The sequence below is a fragment of the Hirundo rustica genome, chromosome 14, assembly GCF_015227805.2.
Source record: "Hirundo rustica isolate bHirRus1 chromosome 14, bHirRus1.pri.v3, whole genome shotgun sequence".
In the NCBI taxonomy this organism is placed as follows: Eukaryota; Metazoa; Chordata; class Aves; order Passeriformes; family Hirundinidae; genus Hirundo; species Hirundo rustica.
This window is the reverse complement of record NC_053463.1, coordinates 14,771,148-14,798,889: the sequence shown is the minus strand read 5'-3', so window position 1 is coordinate 14,798,889 and position 27,742 is coordinate 14,771,148. Positions and strand designations below refer to the sequence as shown.

The 27,742-nt window shown below is 38.3% G+C and overlaps 2 protein-coding genes across 3 annotated transcripts in view; one reads left to right on the top strand and one right to left on the bottom strand.

Annotated features, from left to right (window-relative positions):
- Nucleotides 1-11,513, top strand: part of INSYN2B (inhibitory synaptic factor family member 2B) — a 29,007-nt gene extending 17,494 nt beyond the window's left edge. Inside the window, exons 2-4 of one of the 2 annotated variants that reach the window (XM_040078371.2) lie at nt 1,480-3,615; nt 6,289-6,363; nt 9,709-11,513. In XM_040078371.2, coding sequence (XP_039934305.1) covers nt 2,240-3,615; nt 6,289-6,363; nt 9,709-9,895 — 1,638 coding nt within the window. In that variant the 5' untranslated portion in view covers nt 1,480-2,239 and the 3' untranslated portion in view covers nt 9,896-11,513. The remainder of the gene's footprint in view (nt 1-1,479; nt 3,616-6,288; nt 6,364-9,708) is intronic. The other variant, XM_040078370.1, reaches the window with a different exon arrangement.
- Nucleotides 1-27,742, bottom strand: part of DOCK2 (dedicator of cytokinesis 2) — a 155,436-nt gene that overhangs the window by 78,312 nt on the left and 49,382 nt on the right. Inside the window, 2 exon segments of the mRNA XM_058422522.1 lie at nt 17,086-17,178; nt 23,318-23,466. Of these exon segments, the coding sequence (XP_058278505.1) occupies nt 17,086-17,178; nt 23,318-23,466 (242 nt within the window).

The window sequence follows — 27,742 nt, the reverse complement described above, 5'->3', positions numbered from 1 at the left end:
AAAACGTTATTAAACTTAGTAATTGACAATGTTGTACTGATTTGTTAACTTAAGCACAGACACCTATAACTCATTGAAATTCACCAGTCTGGGTTCTCAATTCAAATATTTGAATGTTCCTAGCTATATATTTTTTCTTTCAGCTTGATTTAATATAAACAACAGCACCAAAATGTTTGTTACAATTCATAGTAAATCCCGAGTACTGGATGATGAAGTAGCTAAAAATCAACAGAGTTAAAATAACAATTTTCAAATTAAGAATGCAGGAATGTAGCTCAAATGCCTCTACAGCCAAAGGAGAGAGCTCTCATCAAACCCTTAAGGGCTTTTTACTTTTATTTAAAACACAAAGGATTAGCTTTCTAAAGCTTCTTTTGGAATTTAATTGGGCAAGTAAGTATAACTTTTAAAGCAGTCCATCTGCCTGGAGCACAGCAGCTGTGATGGGGAGAATGCTGCTGCAATATTTGGATAAATTCTCAAACAAAACCGTAAAAAGTCTCTGGTAATTAGTGGATGAAATGAGAACTCAGAACTTGGCACGGGGATGTTGTTTGCAGAAACTGTTGGACTTGTTTACTGTGATTCTTGTTTCCAGTGCACAATCAGCACAGATATTTCCATGACTTCATGCGCATCGCAAAAGTAAAATTTGGTGTTAATGCACATATTTATTTCCTCAGTATCTTACGTGACATTTCTCTCTGCAGTGAAAGAACCCAACACTCATTTTCTTCTAAAGCTTTATAATAGAGTAATATCACATTATTACTTTGCTTAAATTATATTACAGTGCCTAAAGGTTGCATGGTGCTACATAACAGTTTGCTATAGTCTGTAACGAGATCTTTCCCACTGCACCCATCTCCTCAGTTATTGTAAATTAAATATGGTGAAATCTGTGCAATGCTTAAATAAAAGGTTCTGAGCTAATGGAAGTAATAAGGCTAATGAAATGACCAGTGAATTAAAAGGGAACAGGATTAACAGTAAATTACCACTGTGCTGGGAATTTAGATGCAATCTTGTATTCAAATCTGAACACTCAAAAATTAACAACTTTAAAAAGAAAAAAAATACCGAGTTTTGTTCAAACCTCAACTTGCCTCCAAATTAAGAACTCACATTTATATTGTTCAGTTTTGGACATTTCATCCATAACAGGATTTAATGGCCATTTTCAAATCTGACTGCTTAAGTTTTAAGATCTGCATTTGGGACCAGATTAGGGCTTACGATACTTTGTATCTGTAGCATATAAATAAATATATATATATCAAATTTTCTAGCCTTGTATTTTGTATGAAAAAAACTTAAGCCACTTCAAAATTGTAGAACATTTTTCAGTTTCTGTGCCAGTATCTCACTGCCAAAGTTACAGAAGCAGTGATGATGGGCAGTTCCTAGGAGACAGCAGAAGAGAATCACATCGTTTGCCAGTTTGCTCAGCTACAACTGTTGTCTTTTTATTTGCAGGAAATGCTTTCTGCTATTCCACTTTTTCTGGTTATTCAGCCGGGACCTCTGTCCTGTTTTCAGAACCAGGGCAAGCCCTTGGACATGATCTGCCCTGTGTTTGCAAGAACGGCAGCAGCAACTACACATCAATAACTTTTCTCACTGAATCCCACTGGATGCTGCATTTTGCCCCGGTCACAAGTGGTGACGTTTTCCTCATCTGTCTGGGAAGATTAGTTTCAACTGCACATTTAAAAGATGGCTGAGGAAGAAAAACAATCTCAAAAGAAAGCAATTCAGTTTGGTTTTAATGGGTATATTCCATCAGCACAACTATGCATCAGAAATGAAAATGCCGCCAAAAGTTGTTATGCTTGTTTAGACAACGTGCAAATAAAACACATGTGACTGGTCCACTAGGAAAAAAAAAAGCTGGATCCCTAATGGAGAGCTGCTGTCAAATAAGAGCCAGCAGGAAAGCCATAGACTCAACCTTACCTTTAAATTAGTTAATTGAAATAGCCTGTTGCAATTTTGTAATACAAAGACCATGTTAGCTGCAGGCAAAAGGATTTCTGCATTCCCAAGCTACAAGAAATCTTTTCTTAAATTTTATATTTAATTTATCTTATTTTTTGCTATAATCAGCAATTTGAAAGAGGATCCCTAAAGTGAACATGCCAGTTGAAAATATACATAATAACAAGGAGAAGAATGATAAGCTCCAGGGGTAAGCTGTTAATTTGTGTCTTAGAAACAAAATTCACATACAGGTCAAATGTCCGATGAAATGGGTCGCAAAGAAACACGCTACTTACAGACTTTAAATTGTGATTCAATGGCCCAGCAAGACATGAAGATGCGACCAGTGCTGCTGAAAAGGAACAGCCTGGACTCGGCCGACTGTGTGAGACACCCCCAGCACCGCAGGACCAAATCCCAGCAGGTTCGGTTCAAGGATGACGGTGTCAGCACCAAGGCGGAGCTGGAAGCCAATCCTGCCCGAGACACAGCACTCACAACCGGAAAAACAGAAATACTTAGGGATCACAGCTTTTTGCTGACTCAGTCTCCAGCTTTTCCAAGGGCTCAGAAGGGGCTTCGGAATATTGCCATACAAACTTCTCCCAGCCTCAGGAAACACTTCCCGGTTTTTAAAAGGAAAAAGCTGACAGTAAGCAAATCACTGACAGAAATGCCAGCAGAGCCTGCAAACTCCCTCCAGGTAAATGGCAGTCTTTGTGAAGCAGACATTCTGTCCTCAGAGCTCTGCTACTTGAGGATAAGCAATCACCTGGAGGATGGATGCAGGAACAGGGAGGTGGGCTTGGGTCAAAGGTCATCAAAAGCACAAAGCAATGGGCCGAGGTACTCGGATGATTTCTCAGCGTCAGACAAGACAACTGCGTCTACACAGGTGCCTGAATACATTCATGTGAGTTTTCCACAAGACAGAAACGTTCCCCCGGATGCCCCAGACACAACCACAGTTTTGGGTAATTTGCTGCATTCCTCTACCGTCATCAACAGCAACGAAAGTCATGAGAACAGCACACTGTCATCTGATTCTGAAAGAGCAGAGCCTTGCCTCGGCAATTCTACCACCTGCAGTGAATGTAACCCCCACTCTGCTGCTGGTGAAGTGCAGAAAAGCGACTCTGAGCTGCCTGGAGCCAGCAAAGATGCCAGCAGTAAGGAGACTACTACACTGTCACCCCCATCAAATCACAGCTCATCTCCCGGTTTCCTCAGAGACTGTCACCAGGCAGGAGAGCACAAGCCAGGTTCCAGCTGCGTGACGTTACCCAGCAGTGATGACCCGGCGGCGTCACTGACCAGCAGTAATGCATCAAAACCCTGTCTGCCATGCAGTACTGAAATCGAGAGAAATTCCACCCACTCAGATGTTTCCCAGTGTAACAGCTGTTTAGAAGGATTTCACATAAAGTCTTATCCGCCAAGGAATGAAATAAACCCGCAAAGCAACAAAGAGATTAACGAAATAAATCAAATTCACTTGGCGCATGGCGAACTCTGTGCCCTACAAGGCAGGCTGCAGTCTGTAGAGGAATCCTTGCAGTCGAACCAGGAGAAGATTAAAGTCCTTTTGAATGTAATCCAAGATCTGGAAAAATCCAGAGCCCTCAGTGAAGGGTATGGTCCATTTTTAATAATAGCAATTTATCAGAAGTGTAAAGTAGATGTTAGCATTCTTTTAACCTTTGCTACTGAAAAACACGCTCTTCTGATATTTAAAGATGAGTTGCAAAAATGTATCTTGCACCCTTTCTGTGGTATTTGGGCCTCAGCAGAGAAGTAAGTAGCTTGGCTTTGGCTGACACTGCTTTTACAAAATCCTGTGCAAGACCCAGCTTAACAACTCCCTTTTTCATTTAGATTTAGGATGTGCAAAGCACGGCAAGGTCAGATACTCACAAAGTGGCAGACTGAAAACTAAGGACGGAGCATGTAAAGGCTCTCAGCAAGAGCTCACTTCAGACTCTCAGGTTTCAGAGTGGCTCCCTCTGCACCCCCATAACAATGTAAAAAAACCCCTGTATTTGTTCTCAGTAAGGTGACACAGGGACTGTGCCAAAGCTGCAAGCAGTATTCATGCATTATTGTGCATTATAAATAATAAGAATGCCATAAATGCAAATAACATCTAAAGACTAGAAAAAGTTCAAGTAGAATTTTAAATATTTTTATGCTCAAAGCAGGTTTTAGAATATCCTAATAGAGTTTTCCAAACTATCAACAGCATCTCTTACTTAGAGAAATTGCTTCTAGGACACGTTTTAAAGTTGCTTTGTTGTAAAGTAGTATATCCTTCAAACAATTTATCTTTGAAAAACTCAGAAATAAAACAAGGGAATAAAAGTTCCATTTCCTTTTTTAAAGAAAAAAGAACATGAAGAGACTATGCTACCATAAATTTATTCTTTAGCACAGGCATCTGATGCATGCAGATAAATCAATTATCCACGCAAAACTGCACTCTTAATTTTAAGATGAGATCATGTGTATTAGTTGTATTTACTGATTACAATAATGACCAAATCAGGTAATATTCCACATTCCCACAAACTGTGCAAACATCACAGCAAGGAGGCTGCACTGAGGATTTTGTGTAGGTGCAGCTGCAGAAAGAGCCCCTAGCCCGTCGCTGCCGTGTTCACACCACGCAGCATCAGGGCTTTGCACTTGTTCCAATGTGGGCAGAACTCTCAGGAGAGAACTAACCCACAACTTTATATATTCCAATTTTCTTACAACTTCTGAAGGACAAAAAAAAAAAATTAAAAAATCTTTTTTGAAGATTTTTTTTCTTTCTCAGAGTATTTGAGCTTTGAATTGAAGTTGACTTGTACTTCTATTGAAAAACTTTCCAACTCACAATTCAATTAAGAATTTATATTCATTAAAAATTTTAAAATAATATAAATTAAGTTAGCATGTGATTTTACTCCATACATATTACCTTTTTTTATCTGGAAACGTTAACCTGTAGTGTCCATCTGGCTGTTAGCATGAAAATACTTCCATGAGCTTCCATAGCTTCCGCTGTGCCCACATAAATTCCTCTTCTATATAACATATTCCCTATACAATTCAGCTCCAGCTACCCTCCCTCAGAGTCTTGTTCCTTATGATTTTCTAGCAACAAATTTATAATAGCCTAAACACAAGAAACAAAATCCACGTAGACAGACTAACAGCAAAAATGCAAAAAACATTTACAGCACTCCAAACCCCAAAAATTCAGGTGAGAGGTAAGATTCAAGGCAGAGATCCAAGCATGTCTCAAGCTTAAGCAGTCATTTCTCTGCTGTAATCTCCATCCAGGCACCACCTGCCTGTGCTTCCTTAGGAAGTGGCACAAAAGAACGCCCACTCCTTATCCCCTGCATGCACTTCTCTAGGGGAGAACATAAGTTTCAATTACATTTGCAAATCTGCCCGTAGCAAAGACTAATTTGCAGTGAAGCACGGTCAGATTATCCAGCAATATTTATAATCCATTTCTGTTCAGCTACCACATGGTTGAAAAGAAAAAAAAATGTCAGATATCTTGAAGCTCTGGGATTCAATGAGAAGCTTCAATCCACCTTGGCAGATTCATCTCACGCTGAATGTTCCAAGCACTTGCATTGATAGCACGACAATGCACATAAAGAGCTCCCACTCTTCCCAAAACTATCAGAAAATTATTTTGGTGCCAACTGATCTCCCCTAATTCAAACAAAACTTGTTAAAAATAAGTGTTACATTTTCTTCAGACATAATGAGCCACCAATCTCAACCTGTTTCTAATGCAGATTTCTCCATCATAAAAATATTTCAGCTCTAGGTGGTGTTAAGCATGAAGATTCACTTTTCTTGTTTTCTCAACACTACAAATTTGTAAATTATCACAGATAAAAATCTGACTTGGTTATACTCAAATCAGGAAACATGAAAAGGGAAATCTGGAAAGCATAAGGACAGAGATCAGACTGATTCAGCAAAATGCATGGATTTTCAAATACTTGGGAAATGTGTTTGTTAGAAGCAGTCCCATGTCTAAGAGATTTCATAACGAGTATTAATGCAAGAACCAACAACCAGAACTCCTAAAAGCATGAGGTGGGAAAGGTGCAAGACCGTGCAAGACCAGGCCCACAGGTTTTGTGTGTTCTTAAAGAAACCTTCCAACTTAGAATTTGATACTAGAATTTTTTAGTAGGGCTAACAGAAGTGGTGACCAGAATGGCTTTTGCTGATAAAAGATTCAGAGCTCTGTTATCTTCTGTGACCCCACATCTCATGAACTGCTGTCTGTTCCAGGCGTAACTTCTACCACACCGGGCAGGACCTCAACAACTGCAGCACCTGCCAGAACACGGCGTGCATCATTTACAGGTACCTGGCTGGTTTGTATGAGGTGCTTGGTTTGTTCCCCATGCAGAAAACAATTCACGGTGGTGTTAGCTGAAAGGAAAGGGGGAATAGGGCTTGGGAGAATACAAACAGAAACTTCCCTCTGAAGTTTCACAGCGTTATTACAGGCACACTCTGAAAACCTGTGATGCCATTTCTGATGGTGAAATTCCTCTGTGTGATACATTTTCAAAGCTAGGGTTTCTGTAATAATTTTAGATCTTGGAAAAGAAACTCTCAGTTCTCTGGATGCCAGCGAGCTACAGTCCATGTTAACATGCAAAACAACCCCAAAATTCCCACACTTTTCACATCAGTTTTTCATTTCAGAGAGTGCAATTTGAGTGTAGGCCACTTCAGATTTGAAGTGCAGTTTATGCTGAACTCTTATGGCCAGAAATCTTTGTGGGGCCCTGTTCTGGGAGCTGTACGTGTTCCAAATGCTGTGTCTGTACAAACACCCTGGGAGAACCTTCAGCTGTCCAGACATCAACCCCAAAGCCAGCAGGTACAAAACCTTCCTTGGACTGCACGTGTATCTTGTCCACTCAGCAAGGGAATTTATGTAGGCATCATCTCATCTCCACAAACTCAGTTACGAGCAGAAAACCCACACCTTGGGTTACTTGATTGCATTTACGAAAATAAAGGGTAAGAGAATTTCTCTTTGAGGCTAAAACTTTTCCTTCATTTCAAAGAACATGGCAGACCATTATCTTCAACAGTGTGTAATCACTATAACTTTAAATTTTTTAGTGGAAATAATTAATAGAAAATACTCACACGGAAGTGTTTTTCACACTGCATGTTCTGCATGGACAAAATTTAGTTAAGAGCTTAATAAACTTAATAAACAGCACTAGAACTTATTGTTTAAATCTAGCTCCTGATGTCCTAAACCTCTGGTAATGAAATTCTCAAGCAATTAAATGCCACTGCTCCTCTGAGACAAAGTTCTAGGTCTTCTTCACAGCCCCCTGGATACTGTGGGAAGTTACATGACTTCTCCAAGAGCACAGACTGTATCCATAAAAGAGGAAAAAAAAAAAAAAAAAAAGGTGATTTCCTTTACTTGATCATGGTCTCTGAACAAAAAATTTCTGTGTGTTTTATGGGATTAGACACGAACTGGTCACTCCCTAGAGTTCATACACAGACCATCCGTGATCACAAGATGTTTTCTCTCTTTGGAAAAAATACCTTGCGTTTTTAAGGATAGATTTTGAACAACAAGCACCATCATTCAAAAGAAAGAACAGAGGAAGTAAGAAAACATTCAGGGGCCTTTTTGATTTACCAGGCAGTTTGCAACAATAATGGAGCCTGGAGGCTCACCCTGCAATGATTAATAGAACATGTACACAACACAGGTGTTTTAAAAATTTCTCCTTTTAAGAGACAAAGAGGAAACAGTGAGGAAACAATAGTTTGATTTACAGAGGTGTTCCACAGGATGTGGTTATGAGGAAAGCATTCTGAGTGACTAATATTTGAAGTTCATTAGACAAAATTCTGAAAGAAGCAATAGTTGCCAGTGTTTGCTCCAGACAAACACGTGCAATTCCTGTGCTTTATGTGGCCTGAAATGTCCATACAAGTATTTTCCCCTAAGACAGCATCACAGTTGTGATCATAAAATTAAGTGTTTCATCTTGCTGCCAGTTTTCCTGCTCTTAAAGAGCCTCACTCCTCACTGATGCAAACCCTGCACGTGCAGAGGGCTGGGTTGCTGTCACTGAAGCATCTTTTATCACACACAGTCCCTGAGTCAAACAATGCATTCATCTCACAGAAATCCCCACGTAGGTTACACTGATCACTAAAGTAATAAAGAGCTTTTCAGCCTAACAGTGACTGTAAATTTGGCTTTATTAACTACCCAGCAGGGATTCCAGGCTGGGGATTTTCCATCTAGATGGTGTAATAGAAATGTTCGTGTTGTAATAAACGAATGCAAGTAGCAACCAAAATCAGTTATCATGGGCACTATTAAATGAGGACTGAATTGACCTCTTGCCTCTGGAGATATCTCCAAGATTAAATTAAAAACTCTGAAGCGTGGTGGAGAAAAAGAACATGAGCAGAAGCTCCCCTTATATACTCTATAAACCCAACATTCCATTCTCTAGCGCCCTTGGTCTGCGAGTATTGGAAGGTATTAAGTTGCAGTTTTAGTAATAAGCTGATAAAATGCAAGAGGCACTGATTTTATAACACTGCCTTCTACTTTTTTTTATATTTGTAATGCATTGCTTCTTGTTCAAGAGATCCTTCTACTCTTTTCTAAATGAAAACAATTTTCCTGCTTTCTCTTTACCCTTTGATTATTATATGATATATTTTATTTAATGAAAAATCCCAAGTCACGTGAGTTAAGGGAAATGATCTTTTAGTTAATTCTAACATGCTATTTAATGTTATTTTTGGATTTTTAATAAAAATACAATTAAAAGTTTTTAAAGATTTGCACGTTTGCTAACTTTACAGATTTCTTCTGATCAGTGCCAAAATCAGCTTCAGGGCCTTCATGTGACATCCTAATCCCCTTAAATGATGCTCTTTTCCTCCCATCATGGCAAATACAACTTTTCCATTCTCCCCTAAAACCTCCTACAGCCTTCACAGCAGACACAGCTGATACAACTCACTCCCCTGCCCAGAAAAGATGATTGAAATAAGGAAAATACAAACAATACTGATTAATCCCTGTCCACACTGACTCCTTTGAACCTTATTTTTCTTTCTATGCACTCATCTGCTGTTATCTAATGAACATCTTGGCTCTGGTTTGACATCAATAATAATTAGGGCTTTCAGTTTAGGCAATGAGTTCTACTTTCCTCTTAACTAACACCACTTATCTCAAAGACTTACATACTGGCTTAAGTTCATATCTTTTTGTTCCCAGACTGTGTTCCCGTGGGGGACACTCACATTTAACAAAGTTAAGCATGTGAGAGTTTTTAATTTACAATCATATGACAGATTATGTCATGTGATTAGATTATGTTAGGTTATGGGATCAAAATCTGACCTTTGAAGAAAATGTATTGAAAGGTCATCCAATACATTTTCATTTTTGTCCCACGGCTTTGGGCACAATGTTGGCGTTCTTAACTCGCGTGAAGTAAAATCTTTCACTCAGAAAAGAAAAATTAAAAGGTGAATTTCTTTTCAAAGGAGCAACCCCCAAACCACTTGTGTTTACCCCAGGCTGTATCATTGAATCTCACCAAGTTATTCTGGGGAGGGAAGCAGCTTTTGACGCGCTCTTTAAAGGGGGAATTTCTCACTTACTAGCATAGGTCTCTCCATTCTTTTCCATAGTGTAGAATATGATTTCAGACAACAAGAAGGAAGATTTCACCAGATTTTGAAAACACTGGACAGTGCAGAGCAAAATCCAGCTTCAGCTTCACCTCAGAAGCCACCACCCGATCCTCCAGCTCCCGAAAGAAAGGAGTTAAGGAGAAAAACAAAAAAGGTGAAAAGAAAATGCTTCTGGTGGATTTGACTTCCTCATGCGTCCTTTTACATTTCAAAAGACACTAAAACAGAAAGAGCTTGAGAGCACATGCCTGAAAATGAAAATGTGCTATTATGAAATCACAAAGGTTAAGAATGCTTAATTAAAGTATCGGAAAAATCAAAATAATTGAATTTAATTAAATCAGCTCACTGAAGGTGCATGAAGGTACTACTTTCAAGAAAAGAAATGGTTTCTTTCAAAAGGAAGTTCTCATTTTTTTCCAAGGACACTTTCATATGCTTTGTAAAGACCTTTTTTTCAACTTTCCAAAAATAACAAGGTTTAAATCTCTACTTTAAAAACGAGTGGTAGACAAAGTTTAGCATATCACACAACCTTCTTTTCCCATTTAAAAGCAACATGAACTAAAAGGAAAAAAACTTCATTGAGCTTTGAACAAACCACATCTTCAGGAACAATTTCAGGGAGACCTAAATTGTTCAAACAAATCTCTCCTCAAAGGAGACAATTATAATTATTTCACATCCCCACTGAAATATTTTTGTTGCTGTCATCTAATATTGAACAACAAACAAAATAATTTCAGGTTAAGTTTTAGCTCTGTGCTTTTTTTTTTGTTCATTATAAAAAGCCACCATTTAGAAGTTCCAGCCATTTAATGGACTTCTCTGAAAAGAATTGGGGAGTTGTAAAACAAGAGAATGTCTCAGTAACTCTTGTCTTAAACCCCTGCTCAAGCAAGGTCCAGTTCAGTGAATTTGAGTCAGGAGTATCTCCAAAGACAAGAATCCTCGGCTCGTTGGGGAAGGCTGTTCCAGGGTTTTCTTCTAACATTAATCTGAATTTTCTGCATTCTGATGTGTGTCCATCACATCTTGCTCTGTCCAAGCACACCTATGAGAAGAACTCCATGGATAATGAGACCTCTCTCCTAAGCCTCCACTTCTAAAAGACTGAGCAAATCCAACTCCCACTGCCTCTCATCTCCCACGCTGCAGCCACAGCCATCCTGTGGTGTCCCTCCTGTGAGCTGATGACTTTCATACACCAGGGAGCCTAAAACTGGACACAACGCCTCAGAGGTCATCCCACAATTGCTGGGTAAAGAGGAATAACTATTTTGGCTGCTGTCTTACTGAATCATTTGCCCAGTCTATCCATTTACGACCTGTATTGCTGTACCAAAATATCCCGAGATTGTTTTTCGCCTTAAGATGTAAATTAATATATGATAAAAAATTGAACATGAAAATAATATTTAGTGAACTGTATTACACACACACACACAAATTATATGTGCTGAAAAGATTTTATCAAATGTCAATGCAGCTACTTCTTCCCTCCAAAAATACTCAAGCTGCCATTAGCACAGGGTGTGCCAATGGAACCCAATTTATGAATGGTGATCCTGTTATTTTACTCATGAAAACACGGTCACCTTTCATACGGGGAGCAGGAGGGAAAAGGTTTTCCAAAGCAAGTTGAGTGGAATGTACTGCAGACCTTTTCTAGGAAGTGGCCCTGGTTCAGGGTATTCCACAGATTAATCCCTGCTTCTTATTTTTCTAAGTCATCCTGTATTAATTGTGCAATGTTAATTTTAAATGTCTGTACATTTTTTGTACACTTCTGTGTTCCTTGAATTCTTAGGGTTAATTACACATTTGAAAATACATTAAAAACAATTTTGCACAGAAGAATTTTGTCTGGAGGAATTAATTTCTTTATAAAATGAATCTTTTAGAAGAAAGTATGCAATATGTCATGGCTTAATTTATCAAAATTCTCAAGGACTGACACTTGAAAACCATCTCCATGTTAATTTCAGTTAGCACAGAAATGAGAGGAACAAAACTGTTATTTTAGAGGCTTTTCAGAAGGAAATTAACTTTTTACTAACATGTCTTGGGATGCCTCTAGTGAGACAGAAAAGCTCTTCAATAATAGGCTGTGGTTGTAAAAAAGGTAAGAATTAAATGACTCCATCAGAACACATCACTGTGCTGCACTCAAGTGCATGCGCTGCTTGTGCTGCTGTGCCAACAGCATTCCTTTGTTGCATTAGTCTCTATAATTGGTGCAGTGAAGGATTTATTAGTGTGTAAGTTATTCTTGTGTATTAAAATAACATTTTAAGACCAATATCCCTTTTGGTAAAGTATAATAATAAGCAACACCAAGAGCTTTAACACTAGTAAACCCAGCAAGGTTTTTTTTCTGTATTGAACCCATTTTTAATAATTTATGATACAAAAACCATCTTCTTGCCTTTCTTTTTGTCTTTTTGTGCTTGTCTTTTTGTAACAAGCACGAAAAGTGCTCATTTTAAGCTATCTGATTTGGGGTTTGTCCACATAATGCATATGATGTCTTCAATTTCTTTTCAAAGGATCCAGATCATTTAATTTAAACAAACCACAGTGCTTTGGTTCACCACATAGCACCAGTCAATTCCTGGGGTCAGGAGAATTATGCAAACCAGAAATACTCTTCTTAGTTTAAGAAAGTCTGACCAAAGGTAGTTACAAGTAAGTTACAAGTAAGGCTCCAAGTCTTACAACCTGAGAAACATGAATACTCATAAAAATCAGAAATACACTAATTTGAGTGCAATTTAAGTGCTTACAGGTTTCATATTTTAGCCTCTGAACTTGATGGGATTCAGAATCATAACCAATTTTTAATCCTTAATCTCCCAGTCACAATTAGCTTTTGTTTTCCATATTCCTGAGTTGGTGGGTTTTGATTTCTCTCCCAGTCAGTGAAGTCTGGATCTGTGAAATTCTCTTTGTGCCCTTGGCCCACAGAGCAGCAGGGAAGCACAGGAGGTTTCCAGGCCAGCCAAGGCTCAGCCATGGAGGAACATCCACTTCTCCCCTCAGCCTTCCCTCTGCCCAGAGTTTGCAAACTCACTCCCTTCAAGGCATTTCTTTTCCTTGACAGGAAATACAGAATTCCAGTGCTCCAAAAGCGCTTTCCTTCAGGAAGGCTGCAAGGAGTTTTTACCCCCAGCCATTCCCACAGTGCTTGATACTCCGAAGGTTTTCTACATCAAACTGGAGGGAGAACGTTGGAACAAAAGGCTTTTGTCCCACAAAACGTGGTGGTGGGGAGGTGTCAGTCGTGGACACCAAGAGCAGGAACAGCGTAACACTGCTTAGCTGACGTTTTGTTGAGATTTTTAAAATGTGCATCTCTTGGCAACATAAAATAATTAAAATTTAAAGCTTTGTAACACATAATTGGAGAATCTTGGCTATATGAAAATATGATATGAAAGCATTGGGTTTTTTAAAATTGTTTAATATTTAAAAATATTTTAGCAATTACTTATTAATTCCTATAGGGAATAAAAAAGTACCAGATACACACTACACAATTTAGAGTGTGAAGATTAGAAGAGCAGTAGAAATTGGTAGACTGTTGGAAGATAGAACTACTGGCTACAAAAAACTTCTCTGCTTTGCAAAATTACAGCATAATCCCTAAAAACAGCTCCCAAAGCAGGAAAGAAATGTTGGAAATACAAACACTTTCTGAAATAAAATTGAAAAATAACTCACCCCTCCCCCATAAGATGTCAAAAAAAACCACAGCAAAAAACTCAAACCACAGCTGCTTCCCAGCACTTGATTACAAAAATATTGTGGGGTTCTGAGAAATAGATATTTAAATGATATATACTATATATAAAACATTGCACAGTATGCAGTATATGCCAAAATTACTGTATTTGAAATTGTTGTTTTATGGAGTCAAACGGACTTTCTTTAAAAATTAAAAATGTATGAATAAAATAGTGATTTGTCTCCTGTTGCAGCTCATGTAGGGCTTCTGATGGTTCTGTGCACTGTAATAATCCTCCCAGCACTGACACACAACGTCTTCCTAATGGTCCTCAATCTCTCATGTATGTTTTGTATATTTCTAGGTCCTTCAAACGTGATGATATCTTTTGCAATAAAATGAGATGTTTTTATTAGGTTTCAGGAGTCAATTAATAATAAACAACATTTAGATTACAAAGGGAGGGAACAACTGTTCTTTGGGAGAAGAAAAATGACTAGAAAGCTTACAGGCATGTGGTGGAATCATTCTGCAGCACTTCCAAGTCGAGCAAGGATGTCAATTTCAATACCAAACACAAAAACTGTAGCTTTTAGCTAGACCATGAGTATATTTGAACATATAAAATCCTCCAACAACAGCAGCTCTTGAAATAGTTTCTGGGCTCACTGTCTGCTCTAGAGTAACTTTGCTTAACAGAGTTGACAGATTTCTTTTTGGCAAAGTTTTACTTGTAAAGTATTATATATAAATACTTTCTAACAACATCTTTCTGTAGCACAGGTACACTTATTTCATCCTGTTAAACTGGTGCTGTGAGCTAAATCAAGTTTGGAAGTACTAAAGAAAACCTTTAAGGTGCATGAGGTGGATTTATGATATTTCTATTTACCTAACCAAGCCAAGACTGAAAACAAGTATTTCTGTGTTCTACGTGATTTATAAATGTGACTTCTGTCATTCCTGTAGGAGCACTTCACCGCGTGACAGCGACCTTTTACTAAAAGTCTAAATCTCATGAAGTGCTCAAGGTAAAGCTTGACTAGCCAGTTTCAGACAATAAACTTGGCCCTCTTCATGAAAATGTAGAAGCACTTCTACAACGACAAACAGTCAAGGTTTTGTGGGGTTTTACAAGTGAAAACAACCAAGCAGCTGTTAAAGCCTTCAGCTGCTAAAACACCGCAGTGAAGGCAAGAATGGCATTTAACTAAGTCTTCCCTGCAGTAGCTCCAGAGAGCCAAATTACCTTTCCACCACCACCTCCTTCTCCTGGGGAGATTATTTCTTTCTGAGCCTGACTCTTCTCAGTAATTACATGAACACAGCTCCCAGCAGGCACTCACCAGCTAAGCCCAAGGCAGAACCCTCCCTCTCCCTCTCCTTTCCCTTCAAGTGGCATCACAGCATGCAAAGATCCCGGCAACTGTAAACCCAGATCTCTGCCAACAAGCCAGGAGATTGTGAAAAGAACACCTGAATATGAAAATTAACCTGCTTATCCCTGTCAGAAAGAAAAAAAAAAAACAAAAAACCCCAAAATCCCTCAGGTAAATCAAATCCAGTTATCTGTCAGGTGCCAGGCATTTAAACTTGCAAGGAATTACCAGTTTTGAAAATTGTAACCATTGTTCTTATCAGTGTAAATCAGTATTAACATTACTTCCCACAGCATTTTCAAATTACAGTAAATTACACTGTAGAAGTTAATAAAAATACTTGCAGTGTTCACAAACACAGCAACAGATTTAAAATCTAAAGAGTAACCTTCTGTCCTCCTGAAAGTGATAGATTTAGCCCCATTTGAAATGTCACTTCTACCTGTATAAACTCAGCTACATAGTCTAGCTACAGAAATTCCACATGTCCCACCTGTACTTGCAGAATTCACCACACTTTCAGCAGCTTGAGCTCATCTAAGCTTCTCCAGGACATAATTCTTGACTATCTGCTTAGTTTTAAAAGGATCAAGCATCCAGGTTTTCACAGCAAGTTTGACCCTCTCAAAAGTGTTAAAGTGAACCTGAAAATTAACTTGGTGAACTGAAGTAGCACACAGAGCATGGAAAAAGCTTCTTTTGCCAGTTTTTTTCTGAGGACAAAAGACTTTTGTTCCTTAAAAACAATTTATTTGCCTGTAAAAGGCTATTCTGTTAAGAAGTGTTGCTTTGGCTGTAGAAAATGTAGCAATTTATTGGAATTCCACTTTGAAAAACCTCTAAAATGCCCAATATACACATATGCAGAGGTGCTCATGAACATAATTAGAAGCAAGAGAACCGCATTTCAAAATTCACACTGAATTTGTTCATTTCAGGTTAAAACAGCTGAAGAAATTACAGTAGATGGGAGGGGGGAGAAAAAAAAGAATCAGATTTTCCAAGCCATTTCAATTTACTGTAACCAGCTTGTTTCCTACTGGTTTCCTAATGGATCATTTATGCAGGATTAAAACAGCTTCATTTTACTGTTCCATGTGCTGTTTATGGTATCCAGAAGTACCCCTTAATAGGCTGCTTAGGTCATGCACAACACTCAAATCATGCTTTCCTTGTACAGAAATGATTTCTCAACACTCTAGAGAATTGAAAGGGTCACTGGTCTTCATTCCAAACCATTTCCTGTTGTGACCATGGATGAGCCCGAGGGTTCCACATGAGCAGCCTGGAGCTCAGACAAACAGCTACAGAGATGTCTCAAACTTGCAGATGTACCACCAGGGAGTTCAAAGCAACCAGTGGCAAATACTTCCTCTGAGGAACTCAATTAGTCTCCTCAATTATTAGGAGCCTAATCATTAGGAGGCACACATGCTCTGGCTGGCAATGATCTAAAACTGTTATTTCCCAATAGCAATAAACAGTGAAACACAGGATGTTTTAAAAGGCACACAATGTACCTCTTTGTGGTCAAAATCATCAAGTAAATGATGCTATGATATTGTGGAATAAAATACATCTCCAAAGACAAACCATTAGAAAGCATCTTCCCATAAGTGAACAGTCTGAAGGGCAAGCTCTGAATTTCCAGTGATTTCCTTGCATTCTCACAAATAGTCTAAATGCAGGGGAGCACTCAGGGGATGTGGACTTAAATCTGAATAAATTACAGAATCTGTCCTTGAATATAACTCTTAAATCATGGAACCTCCACACACACACCAAAAAAAAAAAAAAAAAACCAAAACAAAACCCCAAAAAACCCCAACAACAACAAAAACCACACACCCAAAAAAACCCCAAACAACAAAAAACAACCCCTCAGGTGAGTCTTTAGTGCCAGCATATGCCCAGATATTAATTTTTAGTTTTACTCATACAATTTCCCTTTAGATTAGTAGAAACTTTCTTTTCGATGTCTTAAACCATGTCATTTATGCAGGTTCGTAAAACTTTCTTCTTTTTTGCAAATATTAATTAGCTTTCTATTTATCTATTATTCTCTTAAAGAATGTTCAAACCTTACAAATACACTTCAAAAGACTGTGCCTACAGTGTCACAGCTGAATGAAAATAGAGTAAAGCTTGAGATTTTTAAATTAAAACAAATAATTCACAAGGACTCCACAAATGCTATATTTGCATTTTTTCCAGGATAACTATAAAATGAGTTTCAAAGCATTGAAAATGCATTAAAATATTACTCACAATTAATGGATCTCGTCCCATTGTAATAACAGTTCTGTTCACTGTGCGTAGTAACTGCACCATTATTTCTTGAATATGGTGATAAGTTGAAGCCTGCAAATGAAAAAAAAGAGAGTCTTGATGTCTTGATATTAAAATCATATCTCTTTGAAAAGTAAGAAGAAACCAATTATTTCCATTTTGACAGTTCAAGTTGTACGATATAGCAGCCCTATTGAAAGAGCAACTCTAACTCTTCTTGCTCACACTGCTCCTTAGTTCCAGCAATTTCAGTGGAATACTTGTGTCCAATTTCAGTCCAATTTCACCCAATCTACTCCACAACAGTTTTTTGTTTCAAACAGTCACTTCCCATCTCTCACTCAAAGGACTCCTGTTCTCCCCCTGACTGAGCAGTCTGCAGCTTAACCCTGGTACAGTCACCTTGAGGCAGATTCTCTCACAGCTCCCCACATCTGGCAGTGCTCTCCGGGCAGGCTGGGGCTCTGGAATATTCTCAGCTGGCAGTCACAAATACAGAGATACTAAAGGAGAAATTGTCTTCATTTACCTGAGCTGCTCTGGGGGGGGACCAGCTCGACATGGTCGGCCCAAGTACCGCTCTTGTTGCCCGAAGGACATTTGATTATTTATTGTAAAACCCCGAGGAAATGGAAATGACCTTCTGTTCACCAGTTTCACTGACCTTACTCTGATCCCTAGACAACTTGGGAAACCAGTGTGCTACAGGAAAGGAAAAGTCTAAACAAATTCTAGTAGAAAAGGATATTTAGCTTACACCAAGACTCTCATTTAATGTCAGAGATAGCATGGAAAGAGCACCACAGTCACAGAAGCCATGGCGAGTTCTCAAAAATGCTTTAGGGAGCTGAGCCCCAGTAGCATCCCTGGAAAAACTGCTTCAGGTTCTGTTTTTCCTCTCAGTCAGCCAAAGTCTTCTGCTTTTTCTTTCTCCTATTGTGATTGCTCTGGATCAGGCCACACCCCACAAAACAGGGACCTTCCTCTGGCAATTTATTTACTATTACCATTTAGTCCTCCTGTATCCTTTGGCAATGACACACACAAGCTGAAATTATTTCCTCACCTGTCACAGCATTTCAGAAGTTGTTCTATTCTATAAATGAACAATGTAGTCACAAAATAATTAGCGTTTGGTGTTTCCTTCTTTAAAATTTCACTTTCTCTGGTACAGTCCTATGTTTATAACACAAATACACTTAAGAGTGGCTGCACAGAAAGGCACATTTGTTGTTTTCATAACATTGTTTACCACTATAATTAAAAAAATATTATCAACAGCCCAAACCGATAAACTATTTAGTAGAACTTAGCACAGGGATGTAATTTATTAATTAGTTCCCTTTTTTTAAATTGTAAGATGAGGGCTCATATAATGTAAGCTCTCTTCCACATTTCAGTATGTGCTATACCATAATTAGTAACAGTTCAGAACATTGCATAATGAGTTTTAACATTTAGCCCCAACTCCATCATTAAAGATGAGCTCTATTCTTAATTCACAATTTAGCACAAACCTCTCCTGGAAAGTCTGTTACATATGCTCAAGCACACAAAGGTTATTTTCTGCTAGACCTTTGAATTTTCAGAGACACATTAACAAATGTAATAAAATGGTTTCTCTATGAAACTGAGACTTCCTTTCTTCTTGATTATCTAAGAAACAATTAGGAATTCAATACTGACATTACTAAATATACAAAAATTGTTCTTGCACATTGTCAATACACGAGATTTCAGCTTTTATCTTACAGCTTCTACCTTCAGAAGATAGTCTAACAACCAGCTGCAACATGTGCTTTTTCAGATCATAAGTCTCTTCACAAGGATGGCACGGGAAAACCCACCATCATTTAGCTTCAGTCCATTGATTAAGAATAAGATATTTTTTAGTAGCTAAATTAACTACTTGTATCATATATAAATGTTCCCTTGGAAAACAGTAATTGTGTTATTCCATTTAATTAAATATGGTGATCAAAAAATGTTTGTCTTTCCTGTTGAAAAGGTTTGCCAAGGCATGGAAGAACCAGAGTTCATGCTCTGTGGGCAGGTCAGCAGGAGGGAGTGTTCTCACAGAACTCAAACACCTCCAGGTCCCTTGCTGGGCTGGATGGCACAGAGTGGTACCCAGATTAGTTAATAGAACACCCAAACCAAACAACATTTCACTCTCTTTCAAAAAAATCTAAAAGCACACAGGGTTTGATTTAGCTTCCATCTTCTATTTTCAACTACTACAGTATTGGGACACAACAAGCAATTCTGTTGATTCAGAGTCAACCCTGCACTTCAGATTCTGATGGAGCCTTCATTTATTAGGACAGTGGCAAACAGGGACTCACTGAATGGCTGCTTGAGGATTACAACATTACACAACCTGTACTTGAGACACCCACTTGGAAACGCTGCTGTCAGTTCATCCCAGATGTCCCTGCCCTGTCCCAAACTCTCACCCAGCTCCTCCCTGGCATGGGGCTGTGAGAAACACAGGAGGCCTTGTGCCTGAAACACAGGAGAACTGTGCAAACACCGTTCAGCAATAACGAAAATTTCATTGCTGCATTATCAGCGCTGCTCTGGGCACAAATCTGAACCATGGCACTGTGTGGGCAGCCACTGAGGAAATGGGCTCTGCACCAAGCAGATCCTGTGTGCTCACTCTCTGGTGCACCCAGCTCTGTAACTTGTATTCCTTCTCTGACACACATACAAACAAAGGCACATAGAAAAGGATAACAATTCTTTTTTAAACTAGAACACATAATCCTGCATTGTTCTGGCTGAAAAGTCTCTGCAAAAGACCTTAAGGTAATTGGCCCTGAAAGAACGTGCAGAATTCCTGACTACGCTCCTTTGAATTTCTCTTTTGCTAAAGCCTTAAGATCTACCGTAGGTTAGGGCAAGGTTTAAAAAATTTCTTTACAATTCAAAAATGCTTCCAGGCTTGTTTGCCAGTGTTTTTTAAACAGCTTAAAATGCAACTGCTGCCAATTACTGACAATGCACAGAACAGGAAAAGATTCTTCATCTCTCCTGCACTTACAGTCTTAACCAAGATTTCACTGTAGATTCCAAGAGAAAGCATTAACTGTTACATTTAATTTCGTAATCACTAGAAATAAAAAATTGCTCTGATTAAATAAATATTAAAACACAGGATATATGTCAGATTAGAGACAAAGTCTGAAGGACTGCCAGATTGCATGAGACAAAGTGTTGTAAAGAGGGAAAAGGGAAGTGGTTTAATTAAAACAGAAACAAAAAATCACTGATTTCACCATGACTCTCATCAATGACTTACTTGCACTTCTAAGATTTAACTGTATTTCACAGGTGCTTGAAGTACAATTTCAAGCTAATTTCAGACATGATTAAGTCAAAACAATGCCATTTATATCCAAAAGTTGTTTGCTGGAGAGGAATCTTAAAAATCAAACCTAAGCATCTTACTGAGACGCCCAACAGTGACTGTCTAGTCATAAAGATAAACACACAAACGCTACACAAAACAGAGATTTTTAACAACATGCTGGCTACCTGCAGAACCCAGCAGTGAGGCAGCAGCTGAAGAAAACAGCATTTGAACACCAGGATCTGATGATCCCCATGTTCCCACTTGCTAAACAATGTGAGGCAAAACAGCAGAGCAGAGCTGGTAATATCAAAATATCCTTCCCTTTGACAAAGAAAACACATTCTTCAAAAATTCTTTAACAACTTCAAAGATCACTTCAGAGTATAAATTTTCACCACATGAAACAGAACATCTACTGCTGTTTCTTCTTCCCTGTCCTCTGTGTGCGTTCTATTTCTGGTGACGTTCACAGAATAAATGCAATGCAAAAATATCAAAGTTCAGTTTCCAAAAAGTGTTGAATACTAGTCTGAAACCACGTTTCTCTACTGAGATGGAAAAAACAGAAAAAATAGGGACAAGACATCGGTATTATTAATATTGTAACATTATTCTGCTAGTAAAGGCTGAAGCTTTCTCCTCTGGCAGGTCAAACCATCCATTTTCTTAGAAAGTGGCTAAGAAATGCCGAGAATGAATTGCTGAATAGCCAACTGCATTCATCGTAGGGTTCAAGTGTAATCCCAGCTGAAATAGTTTAGTTAATCACCAAACCAACTGTCTGGATCTAGATCAAACTGGATAAAGGTGTCCTGGAGGACACTGCCCAAACAATAACCTGGCCATGTGTGAACCTTTTCACTTGCCTACGGGGTACAAAGCATTTACTGCTGCAAGGTAAATACAGCCTTGAAACAAGATTTCTCACTTCAGCTGGAAAACAAACAAGCGTGGGCTACACTCCAGAGAAATCTGCAGTGGCTCTTAAGGACGAATGACTGTGTGATCCTCGGATGCTGCTGTGTTCCCTTCCTTTGCCCCTTTCCCCTCCTTCAGATAAGTCACCTCAATAGAAGATTTTCAGAACTGAAGCAGGATCAGTGTTTGGTTAAAAAATGAGATAACCATCCATGGAATCCTCTGTCAAGGTAGGAAAAAGCAACGAGTGATGGCTACACATTTGCTGTTGTGGTTACAAAGCCCAGTGTTACAGGTAATGTCAAACCCTTAATGTGTTCTAAAATCCGTATTTTCTCTGAGCAGCAGTTGTATTGCCAGGGGCAGGCCAGGGCATGGACTTTCTGCAACAGAAGCATCTAGTTCTTTTTTAGATATCCCAACTATTCTACAATATTTCTTAGGAATATGATGCCTCTCTAGGGCCCAGCACGTTCTGATACCACTGTTGGATTCAAACTCACCCCACGGGGCTTTTGTCCTTATATCAGAGAAGCATCAGTATTCACTGCAAGCACGATCTGTGACCTGAACATCTCACAGAGAATCTCCAGTTTACCTTCCTTGAATGAAAGTATTGCAGAAATGCCACTTCTGTCAAACAAATGTCAATATGGGGTTTTTTTAATGCACGTGTTTGAAATTCTCAGCAATTCTTCTGCTGTTCTGCAAAATGTTCTCACACAGAGATGAGCGACAAACCCATATTTTCAGTAGGCTTTAATGAGTCTTTTATATGTCAGCAACTGCTGCTATGGACAGCAACTGTTAAATTCAAAAATAAACTTCATTTATGTGGTACACACGGAGAAAGTATTACTACATCTTGATTTACAATTGTGTTTAACTTTTTAAAGGATACAGTAACAAAACTGGTTTCTTTGCATTATAGCCTCATGAGATGATAACTTCAATTTGTGCCCTATCATGTTTTCACCATTTATCTTAAGAACTACATTTCAGATTCAAATGTTCCAATATTTCTTTTGTATCCCCTTGGCTCAATCCCTCCTGAACTGCTTAAGTCTAAACCAATGAGGCAAAGAGCTCATAATACACATGGAAAAATTGCCCTGTGCAAACTGAAAAGCCTCAGCAGTATCGAAGGTCTTTATGAAATCAAGATATATGCTGTAATGATTTCATTTACTAGGAAATGATCCAAGGAGCCACAGTGAAAAACTCCTGAAATGACAACTTGCCTTAATCCAAAGTCTGCAAAGTTTCAACACGTGTCAGAAAACTACAGTTGAGGAAAAGTCAGCTCATATTCACAGGTTAAGGAAATTAAAGATTTCTTAATGCAATTAATGATGATGTTTTCTCAGAATAAATTCCTCAAATTATTGAGAAGCTTCATTGAATAACCTACTGCTCATTAAAAAGTGAGGGACTAAAACGTCAATTCAATATTCTCTCAAATGAGGAAAAAAAATGATGAAAATTTCCGTGGTCCAAAATTTCAGAAATCTGATAAAGAAACTAAAGTGTCCAAGTGAAATATAGGGAAGAGTAAGCTGTTTTACTCAGACATTGCTGAAAGCAGAAACCACACTCTACGACATTTCTACAGCGAAAAGCATTTGTTTCAGAAACTACAGGTTTTTTTACAAAAGGAGCAAGATGAAATTTGAAATTTATTCCGTATAATTAAAATAATTATAGACTAATCAAAAAGGACATCTTCACCTGGATCAGGTTACTCAGAAGTCAGGATTCATCTTTTATACCTCAAATGCCCTTTGGTTTAAGTTTATGAAAAATAGGAGGAAAGTTCAATTTGCTACTGGCTTGTACTAAATATTTGAAAGAGATTAATCATCATCAATAATTTAGCTCCTAATCAGCTCAGGCTTTCTACAGACTTGGGCTCTCTCCATCATCATCAGTACTTACAGGGTCTTGACAGCTCAGAACCTCCAGGATGCTATGAAGTAATTCAACACAATACTTCCTCTCCTGGACCTGGAGCTGCTGATCCTCCTTCTGTTCCAGTAATTCCCTCAGCTCTTTTGTAATCACAGGAAGAAGAATGTCCCTGCATTCTGAAAGAAAGCAAATTATCTTAACAACAAATAGAAATTAAATACTGTGTGTAAAGAAACCTTCCCCAAAGAGTGAAACATGATGGGCTTTAACAGTCCCAATGTGGAATTGTTGTTTTTCCAATATGCCTTGGGAGTATTCCCAACTTGTCTGGTATTCTCATAAGTGAACAGTATTTTCATCTAACAAAACCAAAAGTTCCTGATAAAAATAATTTTCTTCAGTTCAATTCTGAAGGCTGCTCAGCTTATCTCAAACACTTGGGAACAAATTACTCACTTAAATACAAAGCATCTTGAAATTAATTGCATTTAAGTAATGACAGGATTTTAATGTAAGAAAATTACTGTATTTATTAACTTATTTCTGAAAATAAGATTCCAACAGCAGAACAGAACTATGTGCAGAATTTTTGAAACGTATTTTCTAAAGGCACATAAAAGAATGCAGACAAAAAAAGACTCTAATGAAAGGCCTATCAGGCCTGTGATGGTGAGAGCTGTGCATACATTCATCCTTACTTAAATTTAAGGAAGCTGACACAAATAAGAAGTTACATTCCAATCTCACACGTACATTGACTTTTTAAGAGAGAGGTGTATGCAGGAAATGTAAGGAGTATAAAATACACAAATTTGAAATAACTGTAATGAGAGCAATATTTATCCAGGAAGAAAAAAATATATACTTTTTAAAAGAATTATTTAGAGCACTTGGACACGCAGTACACACTCTGATAAACACGTGCAGGGTGGGACATGGTGGAATTTAATCCAATGTGATTTAAAACAAGTCAGGGGCTCAGAATCCCCCCAGAATAAGGATGGAAGTACTGGGAGACAGAAGGGAGGAAGGGAAGAAGGGAGGAAAGGTTATTACTGTCTGAATTTTGCAGATGAAACAAGAGAAGAAATACATGCAGATTATTCTTATTTGAAGTAACAGCTCAAAGCTACACAAAGCCAAGAGCTTTTAATCATGTCTGAAGAGCAGCATAATTTTTTGCCTCAAAAAGCATCTGTATTCTTGGTAATAATTTCTATAACACTTGTTCCAAGCTACAAGACAAATCTAACCCAATAACTAAATTACAAACTCAGCAGTAAGACAGCAGTTGAAGAACACACATCAACACAAGACCTGTTTGAACAGCAGCATAAAGACGAATTTCACACAGCCTCCAGTTCCTTTAGATGCCCAAATCTGCAGACACGCTGCCTGCACTCCCTGCAGCCACAGACACCTGACACCTTTGCAGAAAGCAAAGGGCTGCACTCACAAAACACAGAGTGGAGCCCAGCAGCAGGGGATACCAACACTCCTAAAGCACTCCTGTGTGGATTTGTGTTCACAGACACAGAACCTGCCCTCCAAAAGTCAGGACTGACAGATTCGTGGCCACCAGCTGCAGACAGCAAATGTTACAAGTTTTTTGAAATGGAGATGTCATTCAATACCTAGCAAAAACTTTCTTGATTTGCTCATATGAACCACTTCTAACTAATTGTAAATGCAAAAAAAATTAAAAAAAAATAAAATAAAATTTAAAAAATTTGCAGTGTTGTTAGCTTAAACCAAAACTAAACCAAAGAAACATCATTAGCAACAAAAAAAGTTGCATGCAATACCTAAAAAACTTGCTGAAATGTGACAGGACCTCTTAAATAAAGGGTTTGTATATTCAGTCAACAACTAAGTGGAAGTTATAAAAGAGATTATTAGCTCACTACTTTTGAAAAAGCTAGTAAACAAACTGAAGTTCTGTTTTCACTATTATCTGTGGAAGCTGTTCTTCAATAGTCTGATGTTATCCAGGGGGAAACAGCTCCTGGTACAATCAGTTCAGAATTTATTCATCAATATTCTGACTACTTTAAAAATATTTAAGCTATATTTTGGATATAGCACTTATTGCTAACCAAGTTCCATTTAATGGTGCTTAGCAGAAGGGCCATAAGTGTAAGAGTCTTACTAAAAGATTGAACACATTTTAAAGTGGATCAGATGAAATAAAAAAGTGGGCTCACAAGCCAAGCAAGCAGTTCAGGCTGGTTGTAAGGAAAAACCTCTTCCTCACAGGGACAGCCAAGCAGTAGAACAAGCAGGTTGCAGAGTCTCTGTCCTGGAACAGCCTGGGCTGACCTCAGAGCTGACCTCATGCTGAGCTGGAGGTTGGACTGGACCCATTCCCAGATTCCTTCCAAGTATTCTTCGACTATTCTATGATCCTTGATTGCCAAAGCTGCTAATCAGTGCTAGTGTGGCAGGAGCTTGGTGCACTGCAAACAGCCAGATTATAACGCTCAGGAACTGAACAAGGATAGTGAGTAAGTGCCACAACACAGCAGGAAATTTGCAGGAGATCCTGAAACTCTGGAAAATGAGACTGTCAGGAAGTTAGGAACAAGGTTACATATATGCCTGTGTACATAAATAATGACATTTTGGGGGCTTGTCATTTTTTTCATCCGTGGACTCAAAAATCAAGGTGTCCTTGATCAGAAGAGATGATATCAAACTCATTACTCTAAGGACAGATAGGAGAAACACATTTCTTGTCATTCTAATCCCTAGCACTTGCCCAGCATCTGTAGTGAGGCATAAAAGTATTTCACATGTATTTAACCTGTATGGAAATACACATAGAGTAAAATTTCTTTTTTCTGCTCTCCACTCTGTTTCATCCCAGTGTTCCTTTGCAGATTTTCTGACTGTGTGCAGGATATGCTGAAGGGATGATGCAGCACCAATTAACCCCCTCATTTCTCTGTAGCATTGTGGATCCCATACACCAAGCAAACTCTTGGCAGTAAAATTCCCCTGCACCCCTCTACTTGCCTGCAGTTACAGCAGAGTTCTACCCACGACAACACTTTGTGCCACAAGTTCTCTGCTCTCAACCTGCTCTGTATAAATTACACTTTGAATAAGGATTCATAACTTACTGTAGCAAACTGCAACAGGCACAGCAACAGCTACAACTAATACAACATGAAGATGAACATATTTAGACAAACACATTCAGCCTTTAACTAATCTGCAATGACATGCAGAAATACAGATTCCAAATCAACAGCATGTGAGAAATTCACCTGACAACTCTTTCCTCATAACTACCATTCTTAAAAATAGTGCCTTGAAAACACTTCCACTTTGAAAAGCTTCGGTAGGGAGTGCTATGCTAACAGGCTGCTCACAGCAGCAAAGTTCAAAGTCACATCACATTACCTGACATCTCAGCCACTTTTCAGCTCTCACAAAGAAGATGGAAGGTTCTTTGCACATTCCAGTTTCACATCTGCCAGGATAAATATACTTATTGCTCTCCTTCACTTCACTCTTTCAAAATAATATGCAGCTAAATTTTAAGCTATTAGATGTCCCTTTGAACTGTCTGACAGTTAGCAAATACAAAAATTCCTTTGGGGTAGCTTTAAAGTTACTGGGAGCAACTGGATAATAAAACCTATACCTAATGAGCTTTATTTCAAAAGCAAAGTAAGAGACTAAAGTGAGCAAAGTCATTGATCAGGAGGAATCCTGTCTTCTAAATAAAGCACATTTTTAATTTGTCCTCATATGGAAAATGAAGCCCTAGGATTCAAGGTGGGTGTTATGGATGTATTAATTACCAAATTACATCTGACTCCATGTGCCAATGATACCCATCTGATCAATAATCAGGCAGCATAGATGAGATCATAACTAACAAGTTGTAACAAATACCTGAAAGAGGAGTGGAAGCAAACTATATTGAATTTAAAACTTCTCCATACCAGCCTTCAGAGGTCACTTAAAGCTTCCTACCAGAATGCAAAATGCCTGCTGCTGTCTATAACCCTTTTAAAAATCACACAGCTGTATTGTGGTGAAAGAATCAAGTATTAGGCATAATTTTTCTTCTATATAGACCCATGCCATAGTTTTTTAAACATGGAGAAACAGGGATTCTTGCATAGTCCGAATTTTCTGCAATTGTGCTGAGAGAGCAACACAATTGCAGAAGGTACAATTGGTTTCCTCTAGTTTTTAGAGCTAATTACTCTGCAAGCTTCAGTAATCCCAGTTGTACTTGGCAATATAAATTAAGATCGGATCCATATTTGATACATACAGAATCTCTTAAAAGGATAACATATGCAGATGATCAATTATTTACAGGGCATTTTCAGATGTGAACAACGTTGAAGTGTCAAGCTGCATGGAAATTCAAATGTTGTTTAACTATTCTTAGCTATATTATTTACTTTAAAAAGAATCAAACTTTCCATTGAT